Source organism: Sinocyclocheilus rhinocerous, unplaced genomic scaffold (genome assembly GCF_001515625.1).
Source record: "Sinocyclocheilus rhinocerous isolate Xijiao unplaced genomic scaffold, SAMN03320098_v1.1 scaffold1600, whole genome shotgun sequence".
In the NCBI taxonomy this organism is placed as follows: Eukaryota; Metazoa; Chordata; class Actinopteri; order Cypriniformes; family Cyprinidae; genus Sinocyclocheilus; species Sinocyclocheilus rhinocerous.
The window spans coordinates 2,734,087-2,747,060 of record NW_015665129.1 but is presented as its reverse complement, the minus strand read 5'-3'; the positions used below and the strand labels follow the sequence as shown (position 1 = coordinate 2,747,060).

Below are 12,974 nucleotides of genomic sequence, written 5' to 3'. Positions count from 1 at the left end.
ATTTATTTTTTCATCCTTTGATCCTGACATGGCAATAAAAAATTATTACAAAATTATTAATTAAAATGCATGGTCATACAGGATTTGTGTCTACTTTAGCGCATCCCATGATTCCTCAGTCCATCATATGTTGCATGTTTATTCATTGGTAGTAGAGGACATGCTTTAAAAATGCATGAAAAACTTTAGAATTTCAAACAAATTTTAAACTGTAAGATTTTGGATAGTTATTGTGTAAATGTTAGAAATGTTAAAAAAATTAATTGTATATTGATTTTTTATTGTTGTTTTTTTTTTTTTTGCCATGAATAAAGCTTTTAATGCTGATATGGCATATAAAAATAAATAAAAATGCATTGTCATGCAAATGTAATGTTTAGTGAGAGATGTACATAAATATGAAATCTTTTTTTTTTTTTAAGTAACAACCATTTGTGTCTCTTTATCCATTGAGGATGCATTCCCATCATGTCTAGCATGCAGTGCTTTGTCTCTTGCTATTATTGATTAGGTTTATTAGACCTTGAGGTAATCTGAAAATGGATTCCATGAACATTGAGGATCAGGATTAGTGTCTGTGCTTTAGAATATCCCATCATGCCTCTGTCTAACATCATATGCTGCTTGTAGATTTTTTTTGTAGTGGAGGACTGTTTAAAAATGCAAAGAAAAGTTGAGAATTCAGAATCTATCACATTCAATTGAAAGATTTGTTTGAGATTTTAGCCTAAAGCTGCATGTGATTTTTTATTGTTGTTTTTTTTTTTTTGCCATGAATAAAGCTTTTAATGCTGATATGGCATATAAAAATAAATAAAAATGCATTGTCATGCAAATGTAATGTTTAGTGAGAGATGTACATAAATATGAAATCTTTCTCTGGTCTGGCTCTATTTGAAGTTTAAGGACTGGTATATCAAGAAGGTGCAAGATCGATTTATTGATACTAACTGGTTTTCTGTTTCTCTGTTCTTTTTCTTTCAGGTATCCAGAGAAAGACGGACTATACTGCTCAAACCTGTTCATGCTGATTCTGTCTGAGTCTGCTTGCAGCAGTGTTAGAATATGAAGAATGTTCACAGTAATACCCAAGACTGACTTCAACAAAACCATGAGGAGCACAAGGGGACGTTCACTCTTTTGGTTCCACTAGCAGGAATTGTGTATGTCAGTGTTGAGGAGCGTTTGTGGGTGGATGTGTGAGTGCGTGCGTGTGCGTCTGTATGTGTGCGTATGCTAGCACAGCCTGCCTGCTTCAGGCAGTGACATGCTACTCTGAGGGCAATCGTACTGTAAAGGAGTCCCATCCACCGAAGGATTAATGCAAGGACTACGCTTTCGGTGATACCCACCACGTCTGCAGAAGACATCGGTTTCTGCTCTTCAAAAATCATCAGTATATAGACACTTTTAAACCCCTTCACCCGTTTTGTCTTTTCGCCACCATCCCCACACGTTTCCTGGGGGGTTGTTTTGAAACTTCTCTGTTTTGCATGGCAGGGGAGTAACCGTGGAGAGGCCAGGGTATCACAAGCTTATGGATTTTGAGAAGAGAGGTGGGAAGGAAGAGACAGAGGAAGGGAAAAGGATGTCGAAAACAGCAAGTAGTAGGACTGGACATGGGGGCCGGGGAACGGGGACCAACTCTGGGGTCCTTATGGTTGGCCCCAACTTCAGAGTTGGGAAGAAGATCGGCTGTGGAAACTTCGGCGAACTGCGGCTAGGCAAAAACCTCTACACAAATGAATATGTGGCCATCAAACTGGTGAGTGCTCTTGTGCGAAGACAAGTACTGTAAATGTCACATCTTCCCATGTTTATGGGAGTGTTATAATTTTTATTATTTTGAAAGATTTTATATAAAGCAAGTGTTCATTTAAAAATTGCTTTTTTGGCTTTCGATGTGGCTTTGGAATACATTTTAATGATAGCTATTTCAATATTACATTAGGCAGGATTATTTACTAGACTTTCTTTCCGTGTTTTGCTTCTAGATATTCCTTTTTACAGTTCATATAAATCCGTTATTACAATGGGTAGATCCTATATTAAAATTGTATGCAGTATTGCTGTCCACAGCAACAAGTTACTTCAATGTAGCTAGTGTAACTTCCGAAACAGATTTGGGTAATTGCTAATGAGGAAAGCACACAGACGGTCCCTGTTTTAGAAAATGCAATAAATCATTTTGACTGTTCGTTGACGTTTACTCGATTTTTATTTTCTTTTAATGAGCGAATAAGACATTTATTGATGGGTGGCGTTATGGAGTTTTCATTTGCGAGAAAGATGATACCAATTATTTTTTACATTTTGTTAACTTTGGCTGACTGTCAAGTGTAACGTAGAAACTAGAAAGTCTTTTCTCCATCCAGAGTGAAATGGAAGTTAATCTGAACTATGTTTTTGGCTCTTTCTGGGCCACTGTGATAAATGCAAAGGAGTTTAAGGCTATCCTTGTAAACAGGCAAACGGTTTATCCATACTGCGCAGTAAAGTATTGACTGACCTTGTGGTGAGTGGTCATTATGACGTTACTCCTAACACTCTCTGTGGGCTCAGTTTGGCCTCTAAAACATGAGTAAACATGACAAAAGCCTTTGAGGAAATAGGCACCCAAAATCCATTTTTATTCCAGGACACTTCTGTCAGATGTGTGAAGAGATTTTGCTGCCCCGGAGACTGTCATACAGAACTGGATTTCTTCCAATTTTCATTCACGTATCTGTACTTGGCTCATAAACAGCACAAGGGACGTCTGAAACATGTTCAATTCGTGCTACACCCAGACAGAAGCTCAAAGTCCAGGGCTATTTAAAGTCCATGTTGTGTTTTATTGTTTGATGGGAGTTTTATAGGGATCATTTTAAGCTGTTGATGGGAGGTCCTGTGTTCTGGGAAATGACCGTCGAGTAACTTGGCACCATGAGAAAGGGATTGTCATAGATAGCGTATGCACACTTAGTCGCCCTCCTCCCCGGATCCTCCAGTGAAGGATATGATTATCTTTGCATTAGTAACGTCAAAGGCTTTATTATCTTTGCATTGTTGACTATCAAAGCGCATTTTAACTTTTCAATATGAAGTCAAGCACTGTAATTTTAGTGCTAAAATGATTTAGTATGATGATGCACCCATGCCACTGCGTTTCTGTCCACTTTTTCCTTCTGTAACATGGCTGGAATAGGGCTGGGCAATGTAGCTAATAAGAAAAGTTCAATATTTTTAGCCTTTTAACAATGCTCAATTTATGTCTTTACTCTAAAATACATGCGGGTTTGTTTGTAAAAAATTGTTGGATTTAATAACTAAAACGGATGACAAAAATGATTTTCACTAATGAACTAAATGAAAATATTTAATTGTTCTTTGAAAATAATATTTATATAATAATTTAATAAAATTGTGATCAAGTTATTTTACATGATTTTAAACTAGATTTTTTACTGTTTTATGTGTATCAGTATATCAGTAGATACTATAGTAATGAATAACGTCAATATTTACTTGCTGTATGTTTACTAAAAACACTATTGTTCAAAGGTTTGGATTCTTTTTTCAATGCTTTGAAAGAAGTATGTTATGCTCATCAAGGCTGCATTTATTTAATCACATCTACAGTGAAAGCAGTAATATTATGAAATATTATTATAATTTATAATAACAATATTCTGTTTTAATATATTTAAAAATGTAATTTATTCCTGTGATGGCAAATTTTAATTTTCAGCATCATTCCTCTAGTCTTCAGTATCACATGATCCTTCAGAAATCATTCTAATATGCTAGATCTTATTATTATCAATGTTGACAGTAAACAGTTGTGCTGCTTAATATTTTTGTGGAAACTGAGATACATTTTTTTTTCAGGATTCTTTGATGAATAAAGTTCAAAGCATTTTTATATTAAATAGATTTTATGTAGTGATGTAAAAGATTTAATTTCTTTAAAAAATAAAAAAAATAAAAACTTATGAACAGTTGTGTGTGATACAAAGACTAATAAATGTTATTTATTTTATTTATTTTTAAAAATAAAAATGAATTTGAAATTAATTAATTAAAATTAAAAATAAAATTAATTAATTAAAAACAAGCCCTAGTTTTGATATTCAAGGGATTTGTCTTCTAATGCAAACTCGGGCAGAATGTTGCACGTCTGTTTTTCACTGAGCACTAAAACCCCAAGACATCCACAGTCCTCACCAGCTGCCTCCTGCTTATTTAATGAGTCTACCACAAGTTTGTGCTATCAGTTAAACATTCTCGTTGTTTGATTGTGGCACACATTTGATATAGGTTGAAAATTAATTGTCTTAATGTTGATTTTTGCAGGTTCAGGTTCAGGATTAGCTTAAATCCTCATTGCTGAGTTTCTAGTTTTGGGCCTGTTCATGTTTGTACCACATTCCGCTCACATACACCTCACCAAGCAAGAGCCCCGGTGACCCAACCCAGCGCCAGTTTACCAAAACCAACATTGATCACGTGTTTTGAAAATTGATAAGCGCTGAAAAGTTCCTTGTCTCTTAATAGCTTGTATAGTTTGTACATTTTTTTTCCTTTTTTTTTGGTGACAGCTGCACCTGGAGCAAAGGTGAACTTCTCTGTCACGGTTCCCTAACATATGAGAAAGAAAAGAGCCACAGTCAGGCTCTGCCCTCTGACGAAATCCCTAGAACAGCAATAATGGGAGAAGGGGGGAAAAAGAAAGGAGGAGAGTTGGAGAAACAACAGTAGTTGGAGAGAGAATAAAGCTGATGAAAGGTTCTCATTGTTCCCTGGTTCTTGTCGACACAGTGCTCCAGTCAGTCCATACTGAGAGGCTCAATAGGGACCCAGAACAGAGCGGAGGAGTGGAAACACTACGTAGTTTCTCTCTCTCTCTCTTTCTCACACACACTTGTGCTGGGGATCCCAGTTGTGTAATACATGTATGACAGGTTCCAAACAGATACTTTGTAGTAATACAAGAGCTCTGGCTTGTTTGATCGTACATTTGTCCACAGATCTCGCTGTGTGAGAGATTTTGTAATGCTTGGCCGTGGCCTTATGAATTTGATTTCTGTTTCTTTACTGCAGTTGGAATCCTGAGCCCCTCCCATATACAATCTCTTTCATTCTGCTCTCTCATTCATCCATTTATCATTCAAGACCGAGGGCTTGGGAATGTGAGAAACGGACATGTTAGCAGGAGGAATGGATAAATTGGCACAATCTCTAGGCGAGAAGATTGGTTTTGTCATGGTGTCCATTAGCACTTGCTTAATAATGAAGCACTGGATCTCTCTTGCAGTGATTGACAGCTTCTATCAGATGATTGACAGCAACCAGGCTGCTCCGAGAGAGTGAAATTCACAGTTGAATGAGATATTTGTCCCTCTGGGGATATGACCAAAGTGTAATATCACAGTGTGAGTAATTTTATATCACGACAGGGCCGTAGCTTAAGTTCACAGGACCCTGGACAAAATGTTTATGGGTTGGCGCCTGTTCTACCTATGAGTCTATTGCCTGTCCCTGCATCCCTCTTGTTGCTTAAGAATATGGGGAACAAATGTGTTTAAAGTATGTGTCTTCGGAGATCGTGTTGATCGTGGATGCATTCCTGAAGAATATGCGATGTTTTGTCTATAATGTCCTGTCAGTAAGCAGAAGATTGATTTAATCAGAGTAAATTAAGCCTGTCACATCTGCTCCTAAAACTGCAGTGCGAATGACGGCCTGCTCTGGAATCCTCTCTCATCTCCCCCTATAATGTCCTGTCAGTAAGCAGAAGATTGATTTAATCAGAGTAGATTAAGCCTGTCACATCTGCTCCTAAAACTGCAGTGCGAATGACGGCCTGCTCTGGAATCCTCTCTCATCTCCCCCGGGCTGCTCACACTAGTGACAGTGGTACCAGTCTGTGTATGAAGCTCTGCTGTTAGACCTCTGCAGCTGTTCTCCCTCCATCTGGGACTCTGAAATCTGATCTAAAATCGACGGGTTGAAGGAGCAGGACACAGACCAGCTGTTTCTGTCTTATCCAGACTCCTCGACACCTGTACCCGTAATTACTTCAGACTGAAGACCCTGGTTGTGACTGTAGTAACATGCACTTATTTTAGCTTCACGTATTGGTGATAGAAATATTTCAATTGGGTATTTGTTCCAAATTGTCTTTAAAACACACGGCGGGCTAGAGTGAGCGGAGGCCGGAGGCCTAGAGTGAGCGGAGGGCGGAGGCCAGTGTGAGTGAGCGGAGGGCGGCGGCCTAGAGTGAGCGGGCGGATTCGACGAAGAGAATGAAAGTTACGCCTTCTTTCTTTGCGTGAACATTTGGGCGGCGTTATGCAAATCTTCCCACATCGTGACGTAGACATGTGGAGGCATGTTAGAACGAGCCGTTTTAGGTAGGCGTGGTTGACTCTTAACTTTTATAAAGAATATCTCTTTGGATTTGAGACTTTAGTCTTTGCAACTTTACAGATCTTCTTTATGCGCCAAGAGCTTGTAACACTCAAAAGAGAAAGGAAAAATTGAAATAGCACCATATGACCCCTTTAATATGTTTTACCTATTTGCTAACATAATGTCTTTGTTGTTGTGTGAAGGGGGTTTAGTGCATGTTAGTCTGAAGAAAAAAGTTTTTATAATCTTTCAAAATGTGTTTTCTAGTTCCATAATTAATTTTTTTTGTAATTATGGAACTAAAATGTTTAATGTTGTCTTTAATTGCTATTTGCTTTCATTTCTAAAAATGTTTGCAACTTAAATTACTAAATTACTAGTAAAATTACAGTAAGGTCACAATAGTTAACTAGATGTTTAATTAATATTAAATAATATTTGATTATTTATTTGTTTGCATGGTACAACCTTCACCATGTCTTTAAATACATACACTTTAAAACATCAACTTGCATCTCATCTGGGTCAGGCAAATCTGAAGTCAACCTAATTTAAAGAGCATTTGTTGGTTTTAAAAAGTCATTTTAAGTAATTTTGCACATCTCTAATAAGAATGGGCAAGAGGGTCACACAGTATTCCTGGAAATAAAGTGCAGACGAAAATGTATATATCCATAGCAGTCTCATTCTGTGGGCTGCTGGCTGTGCAACCTGCCCTCTTCAGCCCATGTCAGCAATAATGATGGATCCCCACCTGGCTTTTCTAACACCTCATCAAAACATACATACACAATTGGCATTGCAGATGGTCCTTTGGGCCCAGACGTGCTAGTTAATTTAGTTCGCTGGCGCATTTTAGTGAGTGTTGTTTATGCACCTTCTCAAGCGCCTTCTGCAAGAATTTTTTACTTTTTGAGTCCACTTGTGTGGTTTGTTCTGTAATTTCCGAGTTACCAGTTTATTCCAGATGATTAGCTCCCTAAAAATGTCAACACATGTAAACACTGAGGCTGGTTTCCAGGGCACAGATTACATATAATCTGTCTTGAAGGTCATTATGTGGAGAATCTCACAAATGATTGGGTATTTTAGAGCAATAGATAGTTAACTGCTGTGAAATCACTCAATGTTGTCCAATGTTGACCTGTTTAATCTTGGAAATTAAAAAATATATTCGACATGGCAATCCTGCAAATAAACACATTTTCAATAAGAAACCACCATTTAATGATCCATTGCTTATTATTGGCTAACTGCATAGGTAAAAGATAATGTGCATTGCTTAGCTCATCATAAAACAACACACTCTGAATGTGTGTTTTTTTTTCAATTAAGTAATGCCTGTAGCCAGTGATACTTTATCCTCCATGTTAAGATGTACTAACGTCCTCTAATGCAGCAGATGATATCATCAATTACAACTGAACTGACTGACAAAGATTAACTCCGTTCAGCCTCTCACAGTCATTTTTTTTGGATTATGTGTTTCATAATGGCATGGGTGTAAAGGCACAGAGCCTCACATTAAAATGAGATCATGGACTCTTGAATTATTTCTGCGCAGTGGATTTGCTCAGTATCATCTTTCAAGCTTTTTAATGACATTAAAGCTTCAGTTTGTAGAAGTGCTTTTCGTGGTTGTCCCGTCTCGCTGGCCTAAAGTTGTGTCATTTGGGGAGACTGTACATTCATACTCAAAGCTCAGTCAGTTGGAAAGTCAAAGAGGAACTGATTTTGGACTAGTTGATGTCCTCGGTTGCAGTACAAAGATCATATTATAGCGGACAAATGGGTTGCGAATGTTGTTGTTTACTGCTGTATTAGACTTTATTTGCATTTAGACATAATTTATTTCAACCACACTTGATTATATTATTTTATAATATAAAGGGGATTTAATCGCCCCCCTAATATAATGTCAGGGGAAACAATGCGATTGAATGTAACATAAAACAAATGATTACTTTTCATTAAAATCTTTATTAATGCCAATATTGCTTACATTTATGTGTCTTTTTGTTCGCTCGGGCAGCCATGTTGCCGCTGTAGCCGGTTTACGCTGAGATAATTTATACCCCTTCATTTGAAGTGTGGTCCCGAAAAATCTTCGTTTTAAGGGCTATCTGGCCCTTCCCTTTACCCCTACCCCTCCAACCAAAAGAGAATCGAGACACCCCTACCCCTTCACGTGAACGGGCAAAACAGAGGGGTAGGGGAAAGGGGAAGGGCTAAGGGGTAGAAATGGGATTGGGCCTTAATCAACTCTCTCTTTCAGCTAATGTCATCTAGCCCTCTTATTTTTTAACCACTCCTATCCTTTTCATGTAGTAGCGACCACTTTTCATGATCCAATTCCTGAATCCCGATAAATAAAATCATTATTTTTGTTTGTTTGTTGAATATCCCATCTCTCTTTGAAATGCATCATATTTTAGAGGAAAAATTGGTTGCGAATGTATTTGTTGGTTGTATATTTCTACCGTTATTTGACCTTCATTTTCAGTGTTTAGATTTGAATAAAGCAGTCTGCTGATATACTTATGTGCTCCGAGCACTTTCCTGAGAGATCTTGAGATACTAATGTAATGCTTTTTTGGGCATGTCTGTGGTTTTGGGTGGAGCTCTCTATGGGTGTTAAGACAGGGCACTGATTTCTCGTATTTGCACAGGGCACAGTGCTCACAATAGGAGCCTGTGCCAGTGCCTTGGGCATCCTGTTTATAACAGTGATTCATGATGATGATGCTCATTTGCATGAACAGAAACTGTTTCAAAAGTTTGCATGAAATCCACTAACTGCATCAGATCATTTCCATCTCATTAAATGGAAAACTAAAGGTAATGCAAAGTTACTGAAACTATGGAGATTCCCAGAGATTTGAATGCATGATGCATTGTTGATTTTAAAGAGTGTAACTGCATCTCTGTGTTATTTATTTATTTAAGATGCATAATTAATCTGTCCGATCCCTTCACTATTCTTCCTGGAAAGAGCCGTATGAGTGCCTGACCTCTGTTACATCACAGCTCAACAGATGCAGCTCTGCACCGTTGTGTTTACCCGTTTTCTGAGCAAGTAACATGAGCTGGATTGAACCATTAGAATCCAGAACATAGAGCCCTCTTAGTCTGTAGTGTTTTACCTAACCCAGACATTACTCTTCTGATTTTACCTTTCAATGCCACAGTAAACCTTTAACACTTTTTTAAATTTCAAACTATTATAAGGATGCATTAAATTGATCAAAGTAACAGAAAAGACATTTAAAATTGTATGAAAATTTTGTTTCTAATAAATGCTGTTCTTTTGAACGTTCTATCGCTAAAAAAGCACTTTTCAAACTTTTCAAAACTGATAATTAAGAAATTATTTTTGAGCTCAAAATCAGTATATTAGAATGATTTCTGAAGGACCATGTGACACTGAAGCAGTGTTATTTTAGTATCACTGAGAAACTAGAAACTATAGTTTTTGTTAATATTTTAAATTGTTTTGTAGTGTGTTTTGTCAGTTTTATTAGTTTTTTATTTAAATGTTTATATAGTATATTTTTATAGTATATGTCTATGATATTTTATTAATTTTATTACAGTTTGTTATTTTAGTACAGATTTTTTTATTTTACTCTGAATTGGCAGTAATGATTCTCCAATTATTTTATAAATATTTATGCATCTATATAAGTATATATTATTAATTATATAGTATTATAAACTATTCCTGATATAATATCAAACAACAAGGTTGCTAGTAATTTTACCAATTTAGTTACATAGGAAGACCACCTAGAGCTACCTGTGGTTAAGTGCTTTAATCAATGATATTTGTTATTGGATTCATGGGTTTTGAACTTCTGATTTTGTTCATTACCAGTCCAAAGGCTTTAATCACAAGGCCACCGTTACACCATTAAGGTCATGTTTGTGACACGTCTGTGGTCAGGTGGATGGATGAGCGCTGGCTGTTAGCAGGCTCTGGGAGATGGAGAGGCCTGGCTGCTGAACTGGGACGGCTCTGTAACGTGACACCTGATTGAGGACTCGCTCAGTGTGTTCTCTGTTACAGGCCATTAACCACTGGAAAGTTTTTTCCAGGCAATCTCTCTTGACTTATATAAAGGGTGCAGTGATGGATTCTTTATAACAAAGGAAATGTGGGAGGGTGACGGAACACGCTGCTAGTTTGGCCATGAGAACTGATACAGTCGTGTTGTTGGCATTGACTTCTCTTTTGCCATCCCACTTCAGTTTTTAGAAGAGCACTTGTGCCATTTGTATGCACTTCACATTTCTATTAACTTTTTTTGTTGCTTAGATTAACTTTTTGTATTTTTACCTTTTTTTCTCCTTTTAATTGTGTATTAATTTATTTACCTATTTGTTCTTACCTACTGGTGGCCACATTCACAGTGCAACTAAATATTATCACTTCTATCCTGACTTCAACTGCATCCTACAATAAATTTTTCCAGAGCAAAATATGTTATGTATTGATAATCTTCTTTTTGAAACATTGATACTAATAAATGTTTCTTGAGCACCAAATCAGCATATTACAATGATTTCCAAAAGATCATTTGACACTGAAGACTGGAGTAATGGCTGCTAAACATTCAGCTTTGTCATGAATAAATCACACATAAATATAATATATTAAAATAGAAAACAGCTATTTTAAATTGTGAAAATTTCACAATATTACTGTTTTTATATTGTTGATTAAATAAATGCACCCTTGGTGAGCACACAGAAAAATCTTACCAACCCCAAGTAGTTTACAAAATGGTAAAAAATGTGTCTTGTTGGAAAATGTGCAAAATAAAGGCGGATATGTGTAGTGACTAGAAATATGTGATGCTGAAATTACCTTTGTGCTAGCCTAAAGCTGAGGACTATGGTCACGTTTGTGTTATATTTGAGAGATTCTCTGATTATTTCCTGTAATCCTCTAATGCCTAGTCTTTTCCTTCTCTTTCAGGAGCCAATCAAATCCAGGGCGCCTCAACTCCATTTGGAGTATAGATTTTATAAACAGCTGGGAAATTCAGGTAAGCCTCACAGCCTTTCTAGAATCGTATGTTATATGCTTTATGAAAAACCGCCACCTACTCATCCTGTATGAGACCGATCATCCTTCAGTTGTGTGCTGAGAATCGTGGGGGCGGTGATTTCCAACTTTTTGATGTGGCTGCTTCACTCATCAGCAGCAAGTAACAGTGAAAAGGAGGAGGGTCTAAAATGGGATTGAGATTAAGGGGGTACAAGGTGAGAGGTTACCCAGGGGAAGTCCGCTACGAGAAGATGTGTTCATGCCTCAGTGTGTCTCCCTCCCAGATTTAAATGATCATTTGCTTTATGAATGAGGTTATAACGGATTAAATCTCAGAGCTGTGTGATTGGAGAGCTACCCTCGGCCATTTTGATTGTAATTACCATACATTTTGTGAAGCCAGAAGGCTGAACTTTGATCCTTTTAAGCCCTACAATGAAAAGGACGAGCAGCTTGTACAAATCCTTGGTGCTTCCATCCATTTGATCACTGAACCGGAAGGTTGACTGGCACGAAGTACGGCTCTTATTCACATCGACTCGTAGCCACCCTGCAATGCAATGATCTCATTCACTGAACGCCTGTCTCCAGAGCCGGGATCTGATCTTCTGCCAGCTCACCGGAGCCACTGCTGCCGCCCCTGCAACATTAATAGCCAGTGAAAGTGCAGGCGTGCAGGGCAGGCCTGCTATATTTACAACTACACGACTCCTCGCGGCTGGGTTGCCATTATCGAATGTCCAGCACGTGACTGATTCCTCTCTAGAAGAAAGCCATATGTCCAGTAGTGCGCGAAGAGAAAATAAACATGGATGGCTATCGTGTTTAGGTTGCTGCTGCTGTTTTGAACCAGGTCTTTCACAAAGCTAAAGAAAGTATAATCATTTATGTTTTATTGTTTGACTTTTTCCAGGGTTTCTGCAGGTCTTAAAAGGGTCATAAAAGTCTTAATTCGCGCTTCCACACATTAAGGCAAATAATGTGTTTTTTGAACATTAAAGCATGTCAACATATTCTGTTACACCAAATACACAAAATAATGATCTTTAAAAAAGCATCATATGACCCCTTTAAATCGGAGTAGAAAATCTTAAATTTATAAAGTAAAGGCATTAAATCTTGCACACACTGCAAGGAATGAATATTTTCCTCAGTGTTTTTGTCAGGATTTTTTCCAATACAGATGTCTAAACATCCTTAAATCAAGATACATGAGATGCAAAAAGAAGGTCCATTGGGTATGAAAACTTGTTATCCTTTTGAATTAAGTTGATTGTTCTTACCACATTGCCAGATATTTGTTCTTGTTTTAATCATAAACTCACTTAACTTTCATCACTTTCTCAGTAAACAAGCCTTAAAGGGGTCATATGATGCTGCTAAAAAGAACAGTATTTTGTGTATTTGGTGTAATGAAATGTGTTTATGCGGTTTAAGGTTAAAAAAACACATTATTTTCCACATACTGTACATTATTGTTTCTCCTCTATGCCCTGCCTTTCTGAAACGCGTCAATTTTTACAAAGCTCAT

General features: G+C 37.3%; 1 protein-coding gene across 2 annotated transcripts in view; it reads left to right on the top strand.

Moving 5' to 3' along the window:
* Nucleotides 1–12,974, top strand: part of LOC107731269 (casein kinase I) — a 24,870-nt gene that overhangs the window by 2,765 nt on the left and 9,131 nt on the right. The window contains exons 2-4 of one of the 2 annotated variants that reach the window (XM_016542311.1): nucleotides 985–1,396; nucleotides 1,501–1,765; nucleotides 11,372–11,441. In XM_016542311.1, coding sequence (XP_016397797.1) covers nucleotides 1,538–1,765; nucleotides 11,372–11,441 — 298 coding nt within the window. In that variant the 5' untranslated portion in view covers nucleotides 985–1,396; nucleotides 1,501–1,537. Of the gene's footprint in view, nucleotides 1–984; nucleotides 1,766–11,371; nucleotides 11,442–12,974 lie in introns of both variants that reach the window. The other variant, XM_016542310.1, reaches the window with a different exon arrangement.